Genomic DNA, 27,764 nt, shown 5'->3' on the forward strand with positions numbered 1-27,764 from the left:
CTAGATCTCCAGACACCGGAGACAAGACCAGAGCAGACAAATGGACAAATGGGTCTGTTGTCCCGGGCTGCGGGGGGAGATTGTGTAATATTTGAGTTACATAAGCTTCTTATTTGTTTTCTTCCTAATTGTCACCCCCAACCTCACTTGTATTAAAATGTTATCTTTGACAGAAACAGCTGAGTTTGGTGGCTCCAGCTGCAGCAGGGAACAGGGTGAGTCCTCGTGTTTATGCACTACCTCAGTTATATACTCTTGGAGTCACTTATGTTGTCTTCTGGCCAAATAAAATGATTTCCTCTTGACGGAGTATTTGCCTTTATTTTATAATTGCTCAGAATACTAAAAGGCTTTCTCTGGTGGAGGTGATGACGTGAGCCTGAGAAACATCAATGGAGGAAAAAAGATAGTCCACATATTTTGCAAAGAAAGTTGGAATCCAAATGTAATTTTTCTTTTTAGCATTTCATAAATATTCATACATCAACTTATATTTTCAATGCAGTGTTTTTGTTGCTCCTACTTTTTCTTTTTTGGCACGTCCAACCTGATCAGCAGTGCACAGCACATCTATGACCAGATGTACCCCCATCGGTTTGGAATTCATCCATCTAAGACACATTGGCTTAAAATGAAAAATTATTCTCAAGTAGAAAAATTGTCCTAAAGTATACCTGACAGATAGAAAATATATATTTTGGCGTATTTATAAGGGGACGGCAGCTAAATGCTTTTTAAAAAATGATAACAATAAACCATAACCGAACGCGGCCCATCGGCTCTCCGGTCACATGCCAGCCGCCGGATCAGCTGACTGAACTCAGCTTCTCCTTCTGAGGCTCTTCCTCCTCCGGCGGACCGCAGCTGCGCTGAAAAACACATTTTCCTGTCATTCCCCGCTTTTGACTCACTGAGGTCCGCCAGTGAGACGATCTGAGCCGGGTTTGTTTCGCTGGTCCAGCAGGATAGATGTTGTTGGAGTGGATGATGAACGGACACGCCATTCTTTACACGGGGGTCACTTTGGCCTTCTGGAGCACCATCCTGATCGTCGGTGAGATGAAATTTTCCTCCAAATAAAAAAAAAACCCCAAACCTCTCAAAATGTCGACATGAATGAATTAAATGTCGTGTTTCTCAGACTTGTGCAGAAAACATGATGTAGAGTCCGTCGTGCTTTCTTTGTGACTTTTTTTCCTACTATAGCCTATAAGCAGGGATCCGTCTAAATCACGGGACTACAACGTTTGCGACCGTTTCCATTTTGTTTTTTTGGCAGCTAAATTTACCAGCCGAAGATAAAGATCAATCACACGGCAGAAGTTTGGCACCAGAATACGATATATCACCGTGTTTAGTGAAAAAAAAAACCTTTCAGAACGGTAATTTTGTTTTGTGTTTAAATTTCAATTTCGCTAGCAGCTAACCTGACATTAGCTAAATTAACATCGCGCTAATGTCAGGAAGCTCCTGTGTAATCGCTTGGAGCAGTCAAAGTCAGCATTGTATTTACATGTTTCGGTTCAGGCTTTCTGGGGTCACAGCTGTTGTTGGAGTTTGCCTTAATGTTCCTCCACGGGGTGGGATCGTTGAGCCGAGCTAAGCTAATGTTAGCCTGTTAGCCGGTGTGCAGCGCGGCCTCCGTTGGGTGCTGCAGCAGTTGCCAGGTGAGCCATCAGGCAGCAGCTGCAGGATCACTCAGGAACTGTTTGACCTCAGTGTTTCCCCGATTCACCCACATCAGGCTCATCTATCTGTACGCTCCTGTCACACTTTTTATTTTCATTTTACGTGGGAGTGAATCTCTTCCTTTGTGTTTCTGTAGGAATCTGTTACACTATATTCGACCTTGGGTTCCGCTTCGATGTGGCATGGTAAGTAGTCACAGACTGTCTCATCACCCGGAAAATTGCTCACACACTTGAGAAACCGAGGACAAAAAAGAAAAATTGTCGGTTTAGTCTCTTCCTCCAAACATTCCCCTTTGTTCACGATTTTGCAGTTTCTAGATCTCTTTATATTTATTGGACCAAAACACTAACAAATTTATCAGTAGACACTTTGAATAGAGCAGGACAATTTTGACTAAATACACTTTACAACATTTGAAAAGGCTGGATTAAAGATCCCAGACCTAAGTAACAATGACGAACCTGCTCTCTGTGGTTTGACTAAAGCAAATGGTCTGTTAGCTTTTTGGCAAAAACAGTCCAAGATTCAGCAACACCAGACTGAGCCATAGGGGATTATTCAATCCACAAGAAATCTCATAGTATCCCTTTCATTTAAGTGTGAATTTCTGTTGAGATTTTTGCTCTATTTGATCGCCAGTCCACCTTTTTAGAGGAACAACACAAGCCTTCAGTGAAGAAGCAAAGTGTTGGGGGGCTGTTTAGAGGAAGTAGTAACTGTTAACCAGAGTCAAAGCTACACTGACCTTTTTTCAGATTGCACAAACTTTTACTTTTGAATTGCTGACAGAATTGCTGACACATTCAGGTCCACCCCTCTTGCTTTCAGAATTTGATCGTGGCAATAAACTGTTCACATGACAGTTGGTGACAAAATAAAACTTTTTTTTTTTTTTTGTAATTGAATTAGTAAAGATAATGAAAGCTGTTGTGCTTTCAGACTCATTTTAACATTGGGTTATTACCATAAGTGGATATTCCCAAGTAATGACTGTATAATCACACTACACTTATTATAGATGCTTTAGACATATTGTGGCTATCCACATACAATAGCGATTTAGATACATCTAAGTAATGGTGTGAATTGGTAATTAAAGGGTGAATTAACATTATTTTACCAGTAGCTTTGCACAGTGCTCCTGGACTTGGCTGCTATCTACTATTTGCTAATGGAGGTGATATACTATTAAATGTCCAGCCTGGATTCCATGAAAAGGAGCGTACCAGTAGCTCGCCCGTTTATACACTGTCTGACATCAGTTTTGGAAATAATAATAATGTCGTTTTAACGTGAACTTCAGTGGATGAACTGCTTAAGATTTGACATGTTTTACAGCAAATTGTTTCTTTCAGTGAAACCAAATTTCTGCTACTTTACTTTATTGCTACTTTATTTCCTTGGACTGTGCCATATTTATGTTACACTGATAAAGGGTTAGGGTTTTACTAAAGCATTTTAAATATAAATAAATGTTGCAAGAATGTTGTGCTATTTTTAAAATGTATTAAATTTAGTTGTAAAATAGTAGGAAGGCAGCTTTATCAGCAGTGCTTTTTTCTCCCAGGTTCCTGACAGAGACCTCCCCCTTCATGTGGGCTAATCTGGGGATTGGCTTGGCCATCTCTCTATCTGTGGTGGGAGCTGCCTGGTTAGTACCGAGTTTTAAAAGTTTGTATTTCAGCCTCTCTCTGGTATTTTGAAGGCATAGACAGTGTTAGATTATTCCTTAAATGCACCACTGATTCATCATATTTCCTTATTCTTGAAACATTCAGGAAAGAACCTTATGAGTAAATGCGTAACTGGAAAATCTGAAAATAAGGAACATCCTTTGGATAAAGTGTTCCCTTTTGAGCTCTTTATTTTTTGCATTATTACCATTTGCCTCAGAGCACTCCTGATAATACTTCTGATAGACAGACTAATTTGAAATAAAATAATGGACAGTACATAAAAATGAATCAGTGTGAACCTTTGATGAAGTCCTTTCTATGTTGATGGAAACTTCCTATATTAGATGAAATTTAGCACTTTAAAATTTCGGAGAGTGATTTTATTTAATTTTTTTTGTCCCAGGCTCTTTGCTTCAGCATGTATGACTTAAACTGATACAAAAGGAAAGTCTTGACTGTAATTAGATGTCAAAAGCCACTGACAAAACCTGACGATTCCTCACATCTTCTGTTTAAAGCTGCCCTTGAACACATCATAAAGATCGCAGCGGACACCCTGCAGATTAGTGAGTCTAGAGCACACGATGCGTCTGTACTCTAAAGTAGTTCAGAAAGAAAGCTGGAAGAAAAAAGCTAGTCAACCTGTTTCATGCCCTTTTCAATTTGATCAAGATGTCTCAACTATAAATTCACTCACTTTTCTTGACATCCCCACACTGCCAGCCCTTTGTCATTTGATTGTGGAAGAAGATAGGTTAAAAGGAAAATCAGCAAAGGTCTCAATTTGCATGATGGAACAGCCAGTTAAGGAGCTCTTTCAAAGACTTCCTCTGAGACAGATTTAACAAGCAGGCCCAATGGCTGCTGATAAGGGCCAACTAGATACTACAGCGTGGGTTACACTTCACCTGCTACAGAGGCCTTTTGCCATGTCAGGTTCACAATGCCATTCAGAAGGTGTGAGCTGGTCTGCCAGTGCTTGAACATGTTGTATTCATCCTAGGAGTGAATCTGATCTACTTGGATTACAGATCTTTGAGTCCTTCGTGAGACTGCGATCCAAATTGGTACTTTTTGTAAGAGTCACATAATTTAACATCAGTAAAAAGTACCTTGTCTCACTTGTTCCCCTCCCACACATCACATCCACACCAGCTTAGCTGCAGTCCTGTTTTGCCAAACTGATCTTTTCTGACCTTGTTATTGGTTTTGGCATTTTGACATCATTACTGTTTCAATCATGTCTTGGATGCATTTACAAGTGAAATTCAGAGTAGTCTGTTAATATAATGTGGAAATGGGGTCTTACAGTTAAGTTAAATGTTCCCAGCCAACCTTAAGCAGCACTTTTTTTTAAATTCCCTGTGTTTTCCACAGCAGTAATGGAAGATTAATGATCCCAAGGTCTTTGATTATGCTCACATAGTAATTTTATGTGATGTGATATGCTTTTGGTTTTCAGGGGCATTTACATCACAGGCTCAAGCATCATTGGTGGTGGTGTCAAGGCTCCACGAATCAAGACCAAGAATTTGGTCAGGTAGGCTTACTACAAAACCATTCAATACCATTTTATCATCTGTAATGCATAAAGGCTTACTTTCATGCTTAGTTGTATAATATTAGGCAGTCAAAGGTAAGTTAATATTGCTGCGAGATTAAAAAGTTAGCTGCCCTAAAATTCAAAATTTTTCTAAAATTTCTAATCTGTTTATTCCAATATGGGTGGAAATTGCTCTGTAGTTGTATTCATATCTCATTTAGAACCAGCCAGCAATGCCAAAGTGTTCAGAAGCACTTCTCAATTTATGCCTGCAGCTTTATCCAACTGTTACCTAATCTGTGCAGCCTACACAGAAGCATTTATGCTCAGATGTACTACAATAAAATCCACACTGGCAAAATCCAGAGTCCTGCTTTCAGTGGCAAAACTAAGACTTTCCAGCCAATGAATGAGGATCCAGAAATGCCAGTTAGGGTAGCCAGGAAATGATAGCTTCAGAGCATCAACAATTGCAGCTCGTTACTGAGAGTCCATAGCAGCGCTATGAAATGACTGAGTAGAGCAAGTTGCCATTGCAGCCAAAATATTTTTCACTCAAATTTGTTTGTTCTTTTTGTGTTTTTCTCCCTCTAGCATCATCTTCTGTGAAGCTGTTGCAATATATGGGATCATCATGGCCATCGTTATCAGCAACATGGCTGAGGTAAGCAGTGAGCATTTTCATTGTTACTGTTCAAAATCCACTTCTTCTTTCGACTTAATTTCTGATAGCAGGATTGTAGAGGTGGAGGAAAAATCTTAATATGATTTAACACCACAGCAATTATGGTTGCTAGGCTCTGGAAATAATTCCTTTAATTTCCTTTAGAACTTCAGTGGAACAACCCCTGAGACCATTGGAGCAAGGAACTACCAAGCTGGTAAGAAAGCAGACATGAAGCAAATGAAAATTTGAGAGATAATAGATAAGATAATTTTTTATTATTTTGACACACGCCATTTCGAGTGCTTTAGCCATCTGTGTCTCTGACTCATCTGATTTCTGTCATACTAGGATACTCCATGTTTGGAGCCGGTCTGACTGTAGGCTTTTCTAACCTATTCTGTGGCATCTGTGTCGGCATTGTGGGCAGCGGAGCAGCTTTGGCAGACGCTCAGAACGCCAGCCTCTTTGTGAAGATTCTCATTGTGGAAATCTTTGGCAGTGCAATTGGCCTGTTTGGTGTTATTGTAGCTATTCTACAGGTGAATGAGACCAGCTGCTTTCTCTGCCATCTGCTGTGATTATTCCTCATAAGTCTGCGGTCTCATTTTAAACTCTATAATAACAGATTTTTGCTTTTTCTCCCACAGACGTCAAAAGTAAAGATGGGTGACTAGAAGATGTATTCACAATCTGAGAAGATAAAAAAAGACCTTGCTGGATTATAAAATGGATTATTCTGTAAATACATCGTAAATTATTTAAATGTCTCTATTTGCCTGGTATTGTTTTTAACCATCATTCATGCAAGAGTTGTTGCATCCTGTTGTCTCAAGAGGCTTGAAGATTCAATAAGAAAACACACATCAATGAAGGGGTTTTTTTTTTTATGGGTATTGGATTATATGAGTGATTCATGTATTTTTTGTATTGATCTTATTGAGAAATACAAACAAAATTTAGCATTAGGATCTGTGTCCTAAAAGTCTAGATCTGACAACTCTTGGACGAATGAGTTAAAAATTACACTAGAGTATTTGAAAGTATATATGTGTGCGTGAGTGAGTGTGAGAGAGAGAGAGAATGTGTGTGTGTGTGTGTGTGTGTTCACTGGATATGGGATCTTGTTTGTTTTCCTTTCTTCCTCTGAAGCATGAGGGTATCAACCATTGTGTTTGCGGCCTGGTCTGTCTGTTTTTGTTTTTGCATCTCTTCTTTTCTATCAAGTAAGTGGTCCTTAATCCACAAAGTGGATAAATGCAGATTCAGTATTGGCCGGGCCTCCTACTGTAGAAGTCAGAAAGTCTTATCAAGTTTTGAATTAGAGTAATGATCTGGAATCATTAGTTATGTAACAAGACACTTAGACGTGCTTCTTTCAAGGCTGAACAGTCAGATCACAGCAGCAGATCTGCTCTAAATACATCAACCTGTAATTCATTTCCTTTGTTCCTGAAAATGTTAAATCGCTGAGATTTTTACACTTGAAACCTACAGGCTTCCTGAACATTGCTGCCACCCAGAGCTCCCGGTTTTTCCCAAGAGTCACCTCTACTTTTTGAATTTAGCGTGAAGTATGCCATTATAATTCTCAGTGGTTTTTAAGAAGTTAGTTATCGAAAGACTAGGAAGTCAAATGAGTGTGGTAACTGGAATACCAATGTTTTACAAGAACTATCATCCAAAGTGTTGTGCACAGAGACGACCTTAGATTGAAGCTGGTTTCCAGGAAACTTAAGTTTTCAACAAAATCAAAACTGTCATCTAAGCACATTGTTCAATCTTAGTTGTTTGTAGACTGGAAAGTGAAGCTCATTTTGGATAGCACCGCCGTAGTGTTCCTCAACACTATATTAACTGTTGATTTGCTGAAACATCAACTTTGTTCATCTAGAGGTCTTTTGGGAAAATAACATTGTATAGCTGCATCATTCTACTCAGTTGTGTTTAAAGCAATCTCAGGTGATCTGGTGCCCAAAACATCTGGCTAAAAACTATGGACTGCAGTACATAATCACCTTTATGGATACAGTTTTTGTTTTTTTTTTTTTGGGGGGGGGTCTTCATTTCCCACATTTGTTTTGAATGTACTCGTTAACATACATTGAACAATATTCTATCCAATTGTGTTTGTGTTCACAAATGATTTTCTAACATTCCCTAACATTAATTTGTGTGTGTAGAACTGAGTTGTGTGTTTGTGTGGACTTTGAACTACATCACAAAGCCACCATGAAAGCTTTGTAATTTTAGTTTGTACTCTTCTCCGCTGGTTGCTGTACAGCGTTGCAGTGTCACATCTGTAAACTTATTAATATGGCTACACAGATTAGTTTTCAGAGCCTTTGGCTGCCGGTAGACTAAAGGTTATTAGTGACTTGGAAGGAAACACATTTGGTTCTCGATGCATCTTTCCACAGAGACGACAGACCATGGCTAATTGTGAATCGTCTGAAATCTTTCCTTGTAATTTTTCTTTGGTCATTCTTGTGAAGTTCTGAAAGAAAGTGTAAACATTGAATCTAATATGGGAAAACCTAAGTGTTTTTAGACCTGGTCATCAAAGGTGTCTCATCTGAAAGATCAACTCTGCCTTCGTGATGGTTTCATCATTCAACCTCCCAGGATGCCTTTGGTGAACCAGGCTCTGTCCCAAACATATGGCTTTCAGTGACTGTAGTTGGTACTGTGTGTTTATTATGTTGATGTGATTGTGAACAGAGAATAACTTTGTTTTTGACATTGTGTATAATAAGAAAAACGGATCGTCCCCCTTGCTTCATAAATGTCCTGAAGAAAATAAAATGGTCCAGTCACACCTTGTTTCTGATTGCATCCATCTTAATGTGCCTCCTTTAGTTGCATCCAAGGGTGCAATCCTGACGGACAGTGCTTGCATTTCTCTTTGAAACATGAGCCATTAAGCTGGCCCACCCAGGCCACGGATATTGATTCAGTTGTTGACCTGTAGTCTTCTCTGAGCTCCACTAGGTGGAGCAGAAAACCCACAACACTGATACTGTACACACCAGTTTCTCATATTTCCGTGTTTACTTAACATAAGCGCAACACACCAGTTCTACTGCAAACTGTGAAACCAAATCTAAGATATAAAACATGAGCTCAGCCTAGTAAATATCCCTCTGTGGTCGAAGAATGAAGTTGGTATGTGTTGACTTTTTTTTTTTTTTTTTGGATCTTTGTATTTCACTTTTCTACCTTGTACTAAACTTGTTAACTAAGCCACATTTTCACAAAGCATAACATACTGTAGACTCTAACCCTAAACATATATATATATATTTTTGTGTGTGGGGGGGTTTACATATTGTTTTGAACATTGTACCAGGGAAAGGGCTATACAAATAAAATGTATTATTTATGTATTACTAAAAAAAAGCAAACCATTTTTTAGACTGTTGTTTCAAAGTATAAAAACATACAGTACATTGCTTTAAATACAAAATAACTAAAATGTAAAAAAAAATTGCTTTGTAACATTTAGCTCTATTTACATCATGATGTTTGCATATAAACTATATTATTATGTAGAAACTTCAAATACAGGTCAAACCATATTCATGTGCTGGCATTTGTGATGCCAAATAAGTGTTTTATTCGACCGAACTTGTAACCATCGTTGATCGATAGACTGAGAGGGAGAAAATTTATTTATAGTAAAAACCTTTAAGACACAAACACGATCAGCAAAAACCGAAGTTTGGATGTTTCACGTGTGCCTTTTCCTTTTTGACAAGTTTTTGTCAATAACTCTTGAAAAAAAAATATCTATCACAAACCGATGCATGTGCTCTTGTTGTTGCTGTTGCAATTAGCATGATTCAACCACCAGTATTGTCTGACAAAGTGTGTTATCAAATCAGCCGACGCGCTCCTATCAGATCCGTCAGCGTATAAAGCAAACGAGTTTCGGGACCGCCCGAGCTTCCGTAGGCAGCAGGAGCGGAGGGACCTGCTCGCTGCCACAACCGGAGAGCATCTCCCCCCCTCTTTCCCTTCGCTTTCTTACCGTCCTCACCGAAAACACAGCAGGATGACGGACAACCAGGAGGACGTCTGCTCTCCGCTGTCCGGTTTGCGGTAGAAAAGCGTTAGCGGGCTGTTGTTAGCCGCTCGGTTAGCGTCACATCCCGCTTGTTTGCAGAAGAGAGCAGACATAATAGCCTGTGAGAGGAATATAGTTATCCGGGGTTGGGGGGGGGGGGGGGGGGGAGGGTTTGGGGTGGGTGGGTGGGTGGGGGGGGGTCTGGACTCAACCTGCACATTTTACTTTGCTTTGTTTCTTCTTACACATGCCAGCTCACATTTTGCCCGGTGAAACGCCTCGGACAGCTGGTTTTTTTTGTACATGCTTTGCTCGGACGATGAGGAGGAGGAGGGGGGGAAGGCAGGAAAGAAAAAGAAAAAACAACCCTCCATTGGTGCTCCGCTGAAGAAGATGCAGAGATAGAAGTGATCGCCTGACAGCACCGAGGTAAGGATCCTTTCATCCAGCATCGCATGCAAGCTTTTCTTTGTTTCCGTCCAGACGAGCAAACATTTCATGTCTCCACGTTGCTTCCCCCTCTGTTTCTGCTGAAGCGTTGAATTGTATGGAAAAATGATGCCCCCCCCCCCCACCTACTACCCCTCTTTTGTTATCATGCACATTACCACCAACTAGCAGCATCTTTGCAAATGCCATACTTCCCTCAGCCTCCATGTACTGCTCTTCTACAGTAAATCAACCACCTCAGCATGCACACTGTTCAACCATTGGGGGGGGGGGGGTTCATTTAAAAATCAGATCAGATCCACTTTCTTTTTTTTTTTTACTACAGCTTTCTGTGGCTGCCCCCTCCACCACCACCAATCCTCCTCCATTTTCAATGCAGGCTGTAAAGTCTGAGGACAACAGCACCTAATGATTCAGTAACAGCACACTAAGAGCAAAGTGGACCAGAATGCACAGCCAGCATTACACCGGGGAAATGAGTGAGAGGAGGAAGAGGAGGGAGGCTTGTTCATCATGAACCTAACCAGGCGTTTACACAGAAGCTTTGTATCTAGACCAGAATCCAGTCTGATGTCGCTCTCATTTATGACATAGCATCTCTTTAGGGCTTCAGTAGCAGGTGTGCTGGAAGTACCTGGCTTCGAGCATGAACTTAGTTGTCCTCATTTAAGTAACTTTTTTCCACTTTGGAGAGTGTATATGATCAGTTTTTAGGCGCTCCAGAGCTAAGAAAGAAATAAGCTGCATCTAATAATGATATACATCGTTGCTCAATCTGCCATTTGTTTCCTCCGTTAATGGATTTCTCTGAAATACCAGAAAAAGGTGAGAAATGTCATGCTTCTTTTAGCTGGATGATGATGATGATGATGGATGACGATATCAAAATGCTTAGATTGTCTGTAAGATGATGAATTTTAAGGCAAGAGAAGAGCAGCTAACACTCTGTGACTCAGTTTGGCAACTGAAAGAAATAATGATCAGGCTTGCAATTGTTTTATTGCCATTTCATGACAGCAAACTGATTGAATAAGGAAATAAAGAGCAGTTTGATCAACATTGATAGTTGCTGCTGTATGATAACATTTATCTCAATAACAGTTTTTACTCAGTTATATTAGATATTATCCAATCTGTCTGTACTGTATCTTTTGTATGAATGTAGCCTGAGGGACAGTTACTTGGTGGTTCAGGAGCTTTTGACCATAACAGCCAGCTCTAATCAGCAAATTTTGCCTTCTCAGTCTCATTGATTGATCGCATTGATTGCTTTTTTTTAAAACAAAGTAAATCATCTGTAATTGATCAAATTACCCGATTTTTATAATTGAATTCACTTCAGAGGTTTCATTTTTTTTTTTTTTTTTTTTTTTTTGCTGTTGTGCATGCTTGTTCAATGTCACGCTGTTGTTTTACTGGGACACTTTAATTGAACAGAGCCATCGTTAATGTTATTAGTAAGTGGTCCTTGACTTCATATCCTTTTATCCTGTCATTCACTGCACCTATAAGCTGTAGCCTCTTCTTGCTGTTTACCAGTTTAGTATCTGGGTGCACACACTTCTCACTCCAGTTAAGTTCACCCATGTGCAGTGATACTGCCGAGGCCTCTTTTGACCATCTGCTGTGAAAACCTGCGTTATCTGTGACTTAACTCGGGGCTCATCAGATTGCAGAGAGGATGGTTATGGCATCAGGCTGTTAAATTACAGGTGGCAGGGTGGTGTCTGGTTAATCAGGCTGAACCGGAACCCGAAGGTCATTTTCATTCTTGCAGGAGCTTCTAAATGACTTAATGTTTTCTGGTATGGCCTTTTGTGACCAAACATGGTTCTGGTTGACGAGTGATGGTTGAACTTATTCATCCATATTTGTTGTGCAATTATTGTTTAAGCCAAGCCTGTGGAAGAATTACTGTTAACACTATGCTGAATTACAGGGAGTCTGTGTGCTTTCATTGTAATGTCATTTTTACAAGTGGATGAACAAAGTGAACTGCATTTTAATGGCACTTGCGAATGCAATAAAGATTTTGAATGTTTCAGAACAACCATGTCGATTGGCTAAAGCTGTCAGGGCTCAATGATGTACACACATTGTTCTTATCATAATGAAATAACAATAATTTTGCTGTGATACAAGATTTAGGCTGAGGAATCTCTGCAGCACCATAATGGCTTGTTGATGATTGTGGCACATTTCACCCTTCACAATAAACTGCAGCTCTTGCAGTTTGGATATTGCATTGTAGCATTTTTGATGACTCAATCAGCCCTACATGTGAGGCTTTTTACCCGTTTCAAGTGATTACCCATGCCTGAGGTCAACAAATAGCAAATGAATGTTGGTAAATGCACATCACCTTCTTGGTGCCATCTCTTACCATCTGATGACGACCCCCCCCCCCCCCCCCGACCCAATTGTGAACAGGAATTATAAGGAAATCAGGAAATTGTTTCTGAAGTTATTTGATCTCTGTCCTTTTATTTGTCCTATGACTGAACACCCTCAGGTTAAATGAATCCAACATTGTTGTTTTAGAGTTACTCAGTTTTGTGTGTGTTTGGATCAACTTTAAGACATTTATCATATGCTATCTTTTTGAGCCTTTGTAGAGAAAGGTACCACTGCCTTCGTCTTTTATCAAGCTCACTGACGTAAACCAGTGAAAAGCGGAGAGCGTGCCTCACTTTGGTTTCTGCAGGTTCACTGGTTCTCCTCACTGTCCCGGTCCCGACAGTCAAAGCAGCAGCTGCTGTCACAGATTTGTCTGAGCTGTCTTTCATGCTGTGATTTGTTGTCATGGGAACTACCCAGTCCATCTCTGTGTGACCAAGGGGGCAGGTTCACCGAAGGACACCTGTATGTGTGCAGATTTTTTTATTTTTTTTGTTTGGCGGTTTGGGCGAGTGAGTGTACTGTTCAGGGTCAGGCTTTTAGTTGTGATGGATGGTGCTGCTGCACTAAGAGGCATTGTGCCTATGAGGGCACACCTACAGGGAGAGCAACATATTGTGCCTTTGTTTCCATGTATTAGCTTTTTGTAATTTTTTTTAATTGGCTTCTGACTTCAAAAGTTGGTGTATGTTGAGCTACCAACTTCAGGTTATACAATTTGTATTTTATTCTATTTTCTCATTTGATCAATTAGCTTGCCAAAAAAAACCCCCCAGATTTTAAGTATTTGGGGTATAAAGTCATCCACTGCATTCACTTGTTTACATTGTGGCAAACCAAATGTCTTAACTGTTTACAAAAAAATAAAACTAAGACTTACTTTTGGGTTCTAGGAATTTATGATTTATAATATGATTATCCTGTATTGTTATCATTTGAACTAATTTCATCCAGAATACCTTCGGGGTGCTGAAGGGAAGGGAAATGCTGAAGATGCTCTAAAACGTCTCTGGTTTTGAATTCGACTGGAGGCAATACTATAAAACTCCAGACGTAGACTCACTAACAGTTGAGCTAGTTCAGACAGCAGTCCCACTTCAGTCTCTACATTTTTGATTTATACATTTTGTTTGCCTGACACTAAAGTAATATCTATGTGCAAAGGACATGAAAATGGACAGTAATTTCCGCTTCAGATATATTTGCATGGTTTACCAAATTAGGATATAATGTGTTTAATCTGTATACTCTGAAGGAGCTGGATAAAGTCAGGCCATCTTGTTTCCCGTATCTGTGTTAAGCTGGCTGCAGCCTCATCCTTAACAGACTATATCAATGATATTGATCTTCTCATTTAGCTCTCAGCAAAAAAAGAAAAAAGCTAAGTACAACGACTCTGGTAAAGCTACTATAAATAAAGTTAATGTAAGTGTGTGCCAAGTCTCCCAAATTTGGGTTCATCTTTAGTTTACCCCTCATTCTACTTTTTTATTCAACATGATTACAGATACTGGGGTGAATGTCATTTTCTTTCACGCTCAAAAAGAATAAGAAGAAAAGAAGAGCTTTTCAAACCCAAGCCCTTCACCAGCGTTACAGAGAAAATAACATCCAAGGACCCGTGTTGATTAAACTGACAGCCATTGAAAGCTTAATTGGACAGTAGTGGCCTTAAGCCTAATGTCCTACAGGGGAAAAAAAAAATACTTTTAAATAAACTGTCTTTAAAACCCCTCAAATCCTCATCTCGCTCCCTCCCTATACAATCTTTCTCCCAGTGAAGCCTTCCTTCCGCTGAAGCACTTCATTTATTTCTTTGCTCTGTTGCCAAATGAGCATCTGGATCAGAGAGAGAGGAAGGACGAGAGGGACAGAGCAAGATGACAACGATGATGATGATGATGTTTCCACTGTAGTCTATGGATGGTAGCTCCAGACGGGGAGCCGCCTGCATGCCAAGAAACAGCCGATGTAACAGAACCAGAGCCTTCCCTCGTATGGCTCTCAGTATCTGATTTAATGCCATAATACTTTTCAAGCGTCTGGCGTTCTCCATCAAATACCTTCTCACGCCACCAGCACGTCATTGATCTCCCACCGAATCGTGCCAATTTCAGCTGAAGCAATAAAAAAAAAACCCAACCCCAACAAATTCCTAAGAAAATGTGAGAATGATCGGACAGAGCAATTCACTTAGTCTTCAGTGAGAGCGGGAGGTTATGTGGGAGTCCAACCTCCTCCAGATCAGTGATAGCTGAGAGGCGATTTAACGTCTGCATGGGCAGACCTGAGCAGAATGGGGCTGCTGGAGTTTTGTTCTGATTTGCTTGGCTTTAGTGCAGCTCTTTCCTTTTTCTGCTGATTCAGGTTTTTTTTTTTTTTCCCCCTTTCTTTTTTCTTTGCTTGTTGTCTTTGTTGTTTCAGTGCGTGCACAGTGTTCTCGGGCCTCACCAGGAAAGATATTTCTGTTTTTACTGATCAGCTGCGCAATACTTTATGAATATTGTTATTTTGACTGACGGGTGCGGTGTCGTTTTAACGTGAAGGTATTTCGGTGCAGATTTCCCATTAACAGATGATAAAGTCATACTAATTTAAGCCATGTCAGTGGCTTTAGGGATGTGTGAAGAGGCACATGTAGATGAATTATCGTGGGAACAATAAACTCTTAGTGGAAATGGCGAACACATCCCAAACCTTGTAGAAATGTCAGTGTAAGCCCAGTTCAGTGTCGGCACAGTGTCATCTCAATCCTTCCTTCAGGCATTGAGCCACATGGGTGTGCTGCTAGTATAGTAGAGATGCTTGCCACTGATCATGTAATCTCTATTTTTGCCTTTTGAGTTATCAAACTCGTCTTTTGGGACCATTAGAGGATATCACAGGACAACTTTTTGCTGCAGGCTTTACTTTGGACTTCCCCGTTTTAAGATCATCTTCAGATAGAGTGAGCATATGAAGCAACAAGGCCAAAGCTGCACGTGGTGACACAGAGCTGCAACTAATTATCTTTTCAGCATCATTTCATCTTTTGCTTATCTTACCTCTTAAGGGATTTTTTTTTTTTTTTCAGGATAGTGTGGCTACATCTTTGACCTTTTAATCGCCTACATGCCAAAGCACAGCCTGATACGAAGGGCTGGAACTTTTTTAGGAAAAAGACACGGAGCTGCAGAAATGTGGAACATGCAGCTTGCAGGAGAACATTATTATAAATGGCAAAAATCAGTCCTTACATTTCTTTAAGTTAAGATGGTTACACAGCTTTGAGTTGCTGTCTGCAGCCTTTTTTTTTGTGATTTCTGGAAGGTGCAATCTAGCAGTGTTGGTTGGAATAACAAGTGAGCTGGTCAGAGCTTTGTGGGCTGAATGAAAAATTGAAGATGAAATTGTCATTTACCTGAGCTGGGAAATGTAGCGACTGAAAGATTAATACGATAATGATTTATTGATACAAAACGCTACATAAACTTCAGAGAATATGGGTCACTGAACACGCATCACTGTGTGTATCACATGTCTCCTTTTGTTTAATTACTTCTTTTTTCACTCTGAGGGCACACGAATGCCTCTGACATTTCCTCTGAAGAAATGAGGGTTGGACTGAAAGGTCAGCGCTGTGGCGGAGAGGAGCTTAGTGACATGGTTGATTCATTCGTGACAGGAAAATCACGTGTTTCCAGGACAGTGAGGCCTGAAGACACACAGGAAAAAAAGACACGCGCACACACACAAATAAAAAACTGAAGACATAACAAAGTCACTGCTTTGAAACGCTAACTGGCAAACTGGCCCCCTAATATACAGAAGGTCATGGTGGACTTAATTTACAGTGTAGTTCATTGATAATGCCTTTATGAGATTAGTGAACAGTTTAATGCTCCCAAAATCACCACAGAAATGAACTGTCCATTGACTTTTTTTGCTGAGTGATGATTATGGTTGAAGATATAACTTATAAAAAAAAAAAAAAAAAAAATACAACTTTGTATTAAAATGTCAGAATGTAGAATGAAACCACCTGAACACAAACCTGTCTGGACTAACAAAACCACACACCACAAAATACTGATTTCTTAGTCCTCCTGCTACCATGCTGAGGTTTCTCAACATGGAATAAAAAGTTAACTGACTTTCTGCTGTCTTTTTAAAATTGACACTTCCCACGTTTGGTTTGAAGAGGCTGCGGCAAGATCCTACTTCTGTGAATGATATTCAGTCTCTGAGCCTTAGTATAACACACCCAGTATTTATTTTTAGGTCATTGCTTATGTGTATATAAAGGACTGTGATGTTAATATACATATTTCATAATCAGAAAGTAGCCCAGTGTAACAGAGGGTCATTGTCTTTACACTCACTCGTTGTTGTACCATTACCATCAGTGCTCTGCTTCTTAGTGACGTGACCCAGATCCTTCATAATGACAGTGTGTAGTTTCTCTCTCTCCCCCCCCCCCCTCCATTTCCATCTCTTCCATCTTTCTCCCAGTCCAGTCTCCCTTCATTTTATGACTAGCTCGTTTGACCTTTGAGTGTGGGGTGGGGGTGAGGTTCCTATGGAAGTAATCCTCTGTATGCACATGTTTCTGGTGTTACATACGTACAGACTTTTAACGGGATGATAAGATTTAATGTATACAAATTCCAGCTCTTTCTCTTACCATAAGAATTTCTGCTTTGGATTTTCAGTTTTTTGAGAAATTAATAGGATTTTCGGCCTTTGCTGCACACTTTCACCTGACACTGTGTTCACTACAGCCCTCCCTCCCTTTAAACAGCTTTTTCGAATAAATATTGAATAGAATAGAATAGAATACAGTTCTTATCACTGATGGTGACATCGGTCTTGGAGAGGAGAAAACGGTTCTTGTAGCAAGTGGGAGTTGGGACTCTTGTAATTTGCCAGCATTAAGAAAAGGAATTGGATGGGTTACACCATTTTTAACCATTTCTTGATTTCTATGAATAAGGTGATCTTCTTTTGTGTGTTTGCCCCTTTTCCCAATACATGACACTCAGGGGAGAGTGAGTCTGTGCATTGGTTGGTTTGTGGGAGATGAACTTGTCCAGAGCAAGATGTGCCCGAGTCATGAGAGCTCTGAGGCTGCTTACAATCAAGTGTACGTTGACTGATGCATATTTGATGAGACTGCGAGGACTGGTTTGTCGGCTACGACACAAGAAGCTCAAGGGGAGCGTGAACAAGGCACAAGAAAGAAGGATAATCTGATGGATTTTTTTTAGACAATAATTTAAATGTATTTATTTGTTTGGCTTCATGTTAAAACAAAAAATAGGGGAACTGAAGGGGCTCTGTGGTATTGTGGTTAACGTGGATGCCTCACAGAAACAAAGTTCTGGGTTTGAGCCTCTCTGCTTCCCCTCCTCCTTCCCAACTGCTCCGGCTTTTCCCTACAATCTAATTCCATGTTAATTGGAGACCGTTTTGCCCAAAGGTGTGAATAATAACTGCTGAGTTGACTGACAGATATTGTTTAAGCACACAACATCACCAAACACTGAAAAATTACCTTTAAAGTTGGCACGGCAACTTCTTTCCTTATTTACACATCCAAATAAACATTATCAGTTTGCAGTCATGTTTCTGTCCACCTGGTGAATATTAGCTCAATAATGAATTTATTTTTTTAGCTGGGTTTTGGTCTGTGCCCACTCTTGAGTGAAATATTTGCTCCTCCAGGGCTTTAATGTTCTAATATGTCCATGAGGTGGTATCACTTTGTCTTTGTGCTATTTGCTGCTGGAGTAGTGTAGAGAGGGTTTTATTGGACCTCAGCTGCTTGCTGTGGCCAAAAATGATGCTTTCAGGGCAGAGAGAGTGAAGCACCACAGAAAATTTATGGCACACTAAGCTGACCCTGAAATGAATTTCAGACTAGCTGGTTCAGAATATACAGTACCAGTCAAAAGTTTGGGCGCACTTTGAAATGTGGAAAAATACATCTTTGGTTGAAATGAATAATAGTCCAAAAAGCTGCTAAATTTGTTCACCATATGGTACTTTACCAGCTGATGTTACCAAATATCTCGACACACAGATGGTCGTCACCCCGAACAGCGGCCTTGGAAAGAAAATGCGAGGCTGATTCAGCAAAGAGTGTGACGTCATGTGAGTGTGGATTTGACGAGGGAGGGAGAGGGGGAGAGAGAGAGAGAGAGAGAGAGGGAGGGAGAGAGGGAGAGAGGGAGGGAGAGAATAAATAAATATAGTCTGAGGTAGCAATAAAGCTCAATAATGTAAAGTTTATACAGTCTGTATGAAGCTTGTTAAAGCAGAACCACCCAATCTGTGCTTTCCTCCTCCATATTGAAAATTACTTTCAGGTCATTGTTTCATCAGCACATCATCAGAAAGTTCACGTACAAGTAGCCTACACATATGCAAGCTGCCATTAATGAAAGTATTTGCTAAATCTGCAGAGCAACGTCAGCGCTCAGTCAGAAATCTGCTGTCTTCAACATCAGTTGGTTAAGATAGTGTATCAAATAAACACAACAAGACTTGTAGCCCCGGGGCTCCACTGAGAACACATACAGGAAACGCACACAGAGAGCCATGGAGGGCATGCACATGTTTTTGTGTGTTTCTCAGTGCTGCTGTGAAAGGATGGTCCTCTGCCCTGTGGCATTAATCCTTATAAATTATCAACGATGAAGTCACAGATGGGGAAATTGAGGCCCGCGCAGATTCTCATATTCTTTGTTTATTTGACATGTTCAGGTCTCCGATGCCAACTTCATAGAAGTACAGTATGAGGAGGAGAGAGCCTCAGGCGATACGAGATCCCTCTTTGCACCTGTTCCCGATTCACTGGAAAATATCCAGCACTCGTTGTAATGCTTCACTGTCCGTCCTTTCATCTCCTGCCACGTGCCTCAGTGGAGTGACCTTAGTGAGTACCATGACGTCCTTGAGTGTCTGCCCTGCTGAGGATCCAACATTGATGGAAACAAAATTTAAACCTAAAAGCCTTCTTCCTGAAATTGCCCCCCCCCCCCCCCCCCCCAACCATATAGCCGGCCTGTGAAAGCCGTTCTGTGTTAAAATGAGTGTTGGATAGGGTGCTGCTGTGGTTTCTGTAAACTGTTGTGCTACCTGGCCGACCTCTGGATAGGAAGGGAGTGTGAAACAACCAGGTGAACAGGAAACGGGGAAGAATGAATATGAAGATACCTCTGACACCAGAGGACATTTTCATTGTGTGCAAACATCCAAATGTGGTGAAGTTATCTGGAAAAACCTGTAACAGCAGTAACACGGTGCAGCCCGAGTTTTAAAAGAAAGTAAAAGTCGCCACTGGCTCAACTTAGTCGGCCTGCTGACCAAAAGTTGACATAGCTAATCAGATGTTTCTGTGGAGCATATTGGTACAGAGCCGCCAGAAGTAGAATGTATAAATAGGAATGTCTCTATATTCTTGAAATAGACAATGTTGCTAAGAGCATTTAGTGAACAGTCGGTGGCCTGTGGTTTTTCCCTCCTGACAAGACAAAAGAAAACGCAAACGAAGTTCAGGCCGCACGGAGACGCAGCTCTTGCATTTCTGGTGGAGCTGATGGATGTTAATGTTGATGAAAATGTATTAGGGCGATTCTTTCTGTGCTCATGTCTCTATGGAGAATCAAGCCACTGCCTTTTTGAAATCTCGACATGTCTGGTTGCTTAGTTGGAATAAGAAGTGGCGTGGCATTACACAACCAAAGCTGTCTGTGGAGAGCAACAGTTGTTAGATGCGTCAACTTCAAACGGACTTTTACTAAATGTTTTCCACGGCGCAGACCCTCTGGGCAGATTTTTTTTTTTTTTTTTGACCTTTGTATCCGGCCTTTACTGCATCTGCATCTGAACTCAGCCCACAAACGGTTTCATGGTGTGGATGAGTTTTTAACAGCAGAGGATAAAATGTCCGAAGAGTAGATTAATGCTATGAATTTTAAAATAAAATCAAATGTGGAAGTTAACAAATACAAAAGCCATTTTTAAAAAAATCTTTTTACAGTGCACGCTTTGCATTGATCTATCCTTTACATTGAAAGCCCTCACTTCAGTTACAAGCTATCTTTCTTTCCAGCATATGCTCGTCCTAGACTTGATGAATTATGTACCCTCACAAATTACAGTCTGGCCACCCGTCTGGCATCCAATTAAAATTTTAAGATACAGATGTTGTAGACATTCGGGGCGCTTTAGCTGGCACTTCATCTGAATGTACCCTTTTTTTTGATATGTGTGTGTAAGTGCGTGTGTTAAGTATAAAAGTGAGGCATCCATTACATTTATGTGACAAGACAAGAGATTATTTAACAGGCACGGTGTCTGAAAGAGTTCTTTTAAACCTACAAATGTTTGGCCCGAAAGAAATTTTTAAGCTCCTTTTTATAGATTAAAAGGAGAAGGGTTTCAACATACTGAGTCATGAACACGTTATCTCTTTTTCAGTCTTACATCCATGTTCTTGTATTCCCTCTGTAGTGTTTCTGTCCCCAAATTATGCACAATTCTACTTGGCTTTCAGATTCATGTACTGTATTTTAATATTCCGGTCCGGAAAGTCACATCTGTAACTGTGTATATGAACAAGTCTTTGGCAAAGGCAGAAAGCACAGCGCTCTGATTAAGCCCTGCAGTCTTATTAAAATGTAAATTTCAGAGCTGCATCTTAACGGATGAACGTGTCTCAAAGAAATAAAAGTTTAACCCTCAGCTAAACATGCTTATTCTCAAATGAAAACTTATCACACCTGACGTTAGGCCGAAAAGACCGAGCTCAAGATTGTCCATTGCAGAGTACAGTTTTTTAATTCACTTTTTTTTTTTTTTTTTTAAAACCTTGAATAACCTTTGGATGGTGTATAACATTAAAAACATACCTAAAATCTGCTGTGCAAATTTTATTTTGTGAATAAATCAAATAATTTTCACTTTATTTCCTTTGATGGTGATTATCTGGTGAGCCTGTGTAGGGAAACCAAATAAACAGCAGACTCACTCTTTATGTAAAATCCAATATAGAAGCATCTAAGCTCTGATAACTTGCACAGCCCATGACTCCACACACCAAGCTCCAACAGCTACTTAATGATGTGTTCCTCGCTCATTTGTTAATAATGTGGTGTTGTTAGTGCTGGTAATTATCTCATTAGAAGAGCACGCAAAAAAGTGCACCTCCAAAATGGAGAAAATCCAGATGCTCCTGCAGCCCGACTGGCATTACTCAGCTGTAATTGGGCAATCCCTGTTAAGGGGTGGAATTTAGTGAAAAGTAAGTGACCATATAAATTGTGTTTCAGCCCACTGAAGCTGCATAGTTGGAGTCGTAGTTTGTATATAACATGCTGTTGTTTTATTTTTATTTTTTTTCCCGGTGACAAATGTGGCACAGTGTGATGAGGATGTTTTTTGGAGACGCACAATCACTGCTCCTGCTGTCGCAGATAATAGTGACAAAGCTGAAAAGGTATCCACTGGCAGTGCATTTCAAAATATAAAACTGCACAAAAGAAGTGTCACCAAAATGTTTGCTGTGTCTCCCATCGAAACATGAACCTGTCAGGGCATTTCTCTTCTTCTCTGTGTTGCTACGTGAGTTTTTGTTGCATATATTGAGAGCGCTATAAAAGCAGAAATCCAAAATGCCGCATTTATAAATATTTGTATGTGTATTTATTTGCAAGCATCTCATAAGGTCATCAGTCCTGATGAAACATTTAAAGAATTCATTTTGCTTGGAGCCTGTCGAGCGCTGAGGTATTTTATGATTAAAAGAAGACAGTAAAACTTGTTCACCACCATTCTGCGGAGGTGAAAATTGAATGAGGGTCTGTGAAGATTCGTGTTTTCCTCTCTTTTTTTATTTTTATTTTTTCCCTGTTCCTCTCTGAGACGTACTTGCTCTCTGAGGTCAGTCGACCTGAGATTTTAATATTCTATTAGAAGCTTTAGTTTTGGTGAGTCAACATCTGAGATTCTGAAGTAATCACTCAAACCTATTCTTTCATTTTATACTCGCCTTTTTTCTTATAGCTTGGCAAAACATTGCACCAACTCCCAGCATGCATTTTAGTGTCTCTCTGTGTGATAAGTGGAATTTTCATCATTACAGGATGCCAAGATGTGTAAACTGCATTCACATCCTGTATTTTAAAACCCTTCAGAAAGTAAAAAGTTTGACAAAAGCCCATCATAACTCACCCGTGTCTACATTTTGTTGATTTATTGCAAAAGTCTCAAGATGCTCAGATATGCCAGGTTTTATTTATTTATTTTTTTTTTTCCACCCCAGACGCCATCAACCCCACTGACTCACTGTATTAGTTTTAAGTACAGTACTGAACTAACTCTTGAATTAGCTGATTGGCTTCAGTTTGTTCATGCTTTGCAATCACTGACTCATTCATCAGCTGTTTGGCAACCAGCTGAGCTGACGAGAAACATCCAGCCATATTGATCCCGGTGCACATCGCCGCCATTATAATCAGTCACTACTTTATCTTTCCTTTCCCTTTTGGCTTTTCGTTTGCTCATTTTTACGCACAGAAAAAGGACATTTAAATACCACTAACCTTTACTCATTGAATAAAGTCCTGCAACTAATTAACATTTGCATGATTATCAGATTAATATACAGTATATCGTTATAATTAATGCCCATCACTCCCACCTTGCTAAGCTTCATACTGAAATGCCTTTTTATCAAAAGTCAAATATGGACAACCAGGTCCGTTAACCACGTGATATGAATGGGTGTCACAGTCGGAGCTGGTTACTTAAGTGCGGTCTCATCCTTAACTGGCGAAACAACAAGCTCCCCACAGCTACACCTCCTCTCAGAATTTCTCCTTTGCTGTGTTATAATTAATCCACAACCCACTGAACAATGAGTTAGCACCGTTGTTAACCTCTGTGACTAAAGCTGAACTCTCTGTAGCTTCACATTCAGATTAGTGAGCCCGCTAATCTCCGTGGTTGGAGAGTGACTTGAATATGCTACGTAAAGCCTTGCAAATGACAAAGATTGGCCACACTGGGACACACAGTACCTCCGGTCTAATTCTGCTGAGCTATTGGTGTACAGCATTGTGTGCCAGATTGGTTTTTCGAGCGACATTAATTTTTGGTTTGAGTCTCTTTGACTTGCTGTTTACTCATCCCATCTCAGGGGGCCTGTAATTAATGATCATGATCATGATGATGATGGTTATCTCCTCTTTAGTTCACCTGCAGGTTCCAGTCTTGCACAACTACTCGTATAGAATCAGCCCTGAAAACGGGCAGTTATATTCCACTTCACATATTTTCACAGGATATCTCTGTGGAGTCCTTGGCAGATGGTGGTGATCAGGGACTGTTATGAAATTTATTGCTGTTGTTAAAAAGGGAATTACAGGTATTCTTGTATACACTGGTTACATAAAAGGTCTATTTCTTTCTGTCACAATAGCTATCTTTACTTCTTCTTTTCTCCTTGATTTTTCTCTGACTTCTAATCTTCAGTCTTCAGACTTTTCAGATTTAGTTTTGTACCTTTTTCAGGTTGTTTTTTTTTTTTTTCTCCTCTCCTTGCCAGGATACATTTACATATGAAGCTGAAAGTGAACGCCCCGCAGTTGCGTACACAGTCCTTCAGATGAGCTACAGAGAGAAAGGTCAAAATAAGAACAAGAGACAGGAGAAAGGGAACAACTGAAAGACAGAAATTTCCTTTGCCCTGTTTTATTGCTTTTTGTTTAGGTCTGCTGACCTTTTTCAAGACAGAATAAGATAAAATCCCAAGATAGATGCGTACGTAGCTCTGTTGAGAAAAGTCGGTTGAGTAAAATGTCAACAAATAAAGTGTGCAGATGGATTTACCCTTCATGAGCTTTGTTTTTCTACCCTATGCGAGAGAAAAATACTGATATTGTGGTGTAACGGCGGTGATATCTTAGAAATCGTGTGTGGCTGGTCGTCCAGGGAAAAACGTACTCTGGACCCCGGGAACTGATTTACTTTAGCAATGCCACGCTTCACTCTTACACACTTCAACACCTGTTGCATATGTAGGAAGACCCACTTGCCTCTAAAGTTGTATAGTTGAAGCAGAAAATGGGGAAAGACGCCTCTGCCTGTCTGACTTATTGTCTGTCTTGCTGCCTGACTGCGTGTTTGAAGAATTTAAACCCGATCTATTACATGCCAGGCTGTGTAGTCACTGAGGAGCAGCACGCCCCGGGAAATAAATCCTGACCTGAACACCAGCATTATGGTGGGACTGGCGTGCTGTGTCTGGGCTCTGCGGTCAGCAGAAATCCATCTCATTAACTAGCAAGTTGTGCGCACGTCCATGCACGCACATCTCTCTCTCTCACACACACACACACACACACACACGGCCCTCAAGGCTCAGTCTTGGCACTCTGGACTTTGCTGCCCACAGACAAATGGCAGACACAGTGAGAGGCAGCCAACTATCTGGACGGGCAGCAGCCATCAGCTCAGTCACCCGACATATGTTTCAGTTTGTTGCATTTTTGCCTCTATACCTGTCTCATCAAAAAAACACTGAAACTCAACGCAACCAGTCAAACATGCTGTATTTCTCCTAAATAAGTAATTTCACTGTGGAGAAAGAAAAATATTTCTTTTATTATTTTATGTCAGCTGTAACACACGACAGACTTTCAGAATCAGAAATACTTTATTAAAAAGTGATGGCAATAAATTAATGTTAATTGTTTTAGCTCAGAATTAATAATTTACAGTTTTTAGTAACTTTAATAATGCCAGACATTTACATTTCTGAAATGAGCATTTGCTTCCATTCTTTTGATGAAGCTAGCTTCACTTTTTGAGTCCTTTTTTTTTTTTTTTTTTTTTTTTTCCCCTTGGAATGTCAAGAATGGTTGACAAATTACATAGAATTTTAGAGCGGACCCTTAGAGACAGAATCTCATTTTCTCCAGCTTCAGATACTGCGTTATATCAAGGCTAGCATGCAGCAACAAAAAAAAATAAAGAAATAAAATAAATAAAAAAAAAAAAAAGGGGAAGAATCTCTATGGCTAACATGACTGCAGAGCTGGAAAAGAAGTAAATGACTGACTGAATGCTTTTCTTTGTCATATATGATAGTAAACTGAGTTTCTCTGTTATGGACTGTTGGATTTGTAGACATTTAGGTATTTGCCATTGGGCTGTAGTAAATTGTAACTGGCATGCCTGTCTACATTTCCTACAGCAGCCACCCCCCACAGCTTCCTTTGTTTAAGAGGCAGAGAGGAATAAACTTCTTTTTCCTAGGAGCAGGTAAATATTGAAATATTAAGTGTCACATGACTAACATGTCAGCTAAATGTGGGGTTTCGGATTCAAGCTTCATATGAAAAGACCGGCCAGCTCATTTATTTGTCCTTCTACAGATTGATCAATTAGAAATTCAATATTTATCCTCCCTTCTCTTTCTGACTCCTTCTCAGGAAGTCTGAGGTCATCCAGGGATTTAATTGTCTCCTTCAGCCTGGAAAAAAACAGAACGTTACAGTAAATACTGCCTGTAGGAAACCTCTAAATGCCGACTCCTCCTCTCTTTTGCTCATATGTTCTCTCCGTCGTGTATTCCCAGTTGCCTTCTCATTCCATCTCAAATGCTTTTTAAACAATTTGCCTGGAAAATTGACTTGGCATGTCAGTCCGGCTGAACAGCCCCAGCCAAGGCTCCTTGTCTGTATATGCTTTTGTTGTTGTTGTCTTTGTCAGAAATTCTCCATTGTGTGCCTTTTTTTTTTTTTTTTTTTTTAATCTATGCTTTAAAAACATATTTGTCTGCTGCTTAACCAAGCATATCTAGGAAGAACAAGGTCACTGGATGACCATAAAATGCCAGAAGATGATAGATGATGTTTGGTTTGTTTTAATTCAACAAATATTGCAACAAGTCGCTGGACTGAGTGAAAATGCTCATATAATTTATAGCTTCAGCTGCACAGCTTTAAGTAGGGAGTCGAAACATTAACACTGTTAAACAGCACAAAGGCATCCTTTTAGTTTGCCATTTGATGAATTGGTGCAATTAAATATCGTTTCACATTGATTAGGATTCATTCTAAGAAATTTCTGTTCTTTCTGTCTTTCAAATTTGTTTCAGGTGGCTGAAAACAAAAAATAAATAAAACAAGAAAAAACTTCTCCCGCTTGAAGATGGCCAACCAGCAAACTGCAAATAGCATCTGATGCCTTGACTGAAACGTCAGCAGAGCCTCAACAGGTTTCAGAGCTACAGCCAGCTGTTTGCCATTGCTTGGATCATTTGCTTTTTTTTTTTTTTTGTTTGTTTGTTTTTGAGTGTTAGTTCTTGAACTAAACACTTAAACTGAACACTTACTGGGATAGGGTCTTAAGTCCACATATCACATCAACATCAGATAAATCCCATCTGCCTCTTGGCCTTATGTCTTAGATTACAGTGAACTTGACACCAGTGCACATTTGGAATAGCATTTATGGAATGAAGGACCTCCTGCGATCAAGAACCTGGATTCACGCAGAACAAGCTGGTAGCACAGACTTTAGGTGGAGCTGACGGTGAAGCCTCCTTGCCTTCATTTATGAGCCCATGACCCCTACGGAAGTCCGATAGCTAACCGCATGTTCTTATCAGAGATCCAACAGCAGATTATATCGCACACATGGTCGTCGATATGAACGCATGCCTGTAAACGCGCCACGCCTGCACTGTCGTGGCTGGCCGTCGAAGGACGGTCCCTTTCCTCGGCCATGACCCGACTGATGTTGGGTCGGACTCTGGAGCGCATCTGTAAAGGCGTCCTGCTGCTCTGCCTGCTCCACTTCCTCATCATGATGATTCTGTACTTTGACGTCTACACGCAGCGCTTCGACCTCTTCAGCCGCTTCAACAATGGGCGCAACGGGTCCAGGAATAATATCAGCGGAGCAGCGGGGAGTGGACATCATTATTACTATTACAACATTTCCAGACCGAATGCAACGTTGGCCAGCTACCTGGCCACGGGCGATCAGCTCATGCCGAGTGCACAGCCAGAGACCAATCAGACGCCTTCCCCCAAACCGCTGCTGCCATGCCCTGAGATGCCACCCGGCCTCGGTGAGTAATAAACACTTTTTTGAGAGGCATCAGATGTGTACAAAAATGATTTGAGTCATTCAAATTTTAGTGTTTCTGTGTGTCACATGTTATATCACACATTAGCTTTCTGGAGGTAAAACAGCTCTGTTGTATAGATGCACATTATGAGC

At 40.3% G+C, this 27,764-nt stretch overlaps 2 protein-coding genes across 2 annotated transcripts in view; both read left to right on the forward strand.

The window, feature by feature from the left end:
- The first annotated feature begins 815 nt into the window (after nt 1-815).
- Nucleotides 816-8,398, forward strand: atp6v0b (ATPase H+ transporting V0 subunit b). Its single transcript, XM_029524647.1, has 8 exons — nt 816-1,054; nt 1,826-1,874; nt 3,260-3,343; nt 4,831-4,908; nt 5,506-5,575; nt 5,741-5,792; nt 5,927-6,117; nt 6,226-8,398. Exons 1-8 carry the CDS (start codon nt 970-972, stop codon nt 6,250-6,252), a joined length of 636 nt encoding a protein of 211 aa, XP_029380507.1. The 5' UTR covers nt 816-969; the 3' UTR covers nt 6,253-8,398.
- An 18,509-nt stretch (nt 8,399-26,907) lies between these two features.
- b4galt2 (UDP-Gal:betaGlcNAc beta 1,4- galactosyltransferase, polypeptide 2) overlaps nt 26,908-27,764 on the forward strand; it is a 111,099-nt gene continuing 110,242 nt past the window's right edge. The window contains exon 1 of the mRNA XM_029525198.1: nt 26,908-27,612. Coding sequence (XP_029381058.1) covers nt 27,264-27,612 — 349 coding nt within the window. The 5' untranslated portion in view covers nt 26,908-27,263. The remainder of the gene's footprint in view (nt 27,613-27,764) is intronic.

The sequence above is a fragment of the Echeneis naucrates genome, chromosome 17 (genome assembly GCF_900963305.1).
Source record: "Echeneis naucrates chromosome 17, fEcheNa1.1, whole genome shotgun sequence".
In the NCBI taxonomy this organism is placed as follows: domain Eukaryota; kingdom Metazoa; phylum Chordata; class Actinopteri; order Carangiformes; family Echeneidae; genus Echeneis; species Echeneis naucrates.

Coding starts and splice junctions, on each gene's coding strand:
- atp6v0b (XM_029524647.1), top strand. CDS start 970: ATGTTGTTGGAGTGGATGATGAACGGACACGCCATTCTTTACACGGGG. Junction 1,055..1,825: donor GAGCACCATCCTGATCGTCG/GTGAGATGAAAT, acceptor GTGTTTCTGTAG/GAATCTGTTACACTATATTC. Junction 1,875..3,259: donor TTCCGCTTCGATGTGGCATG/GTAAGTAGTCAC, acceptor TTTTTCTCCCAG/GTTCCTGACAGAGACCTCCC.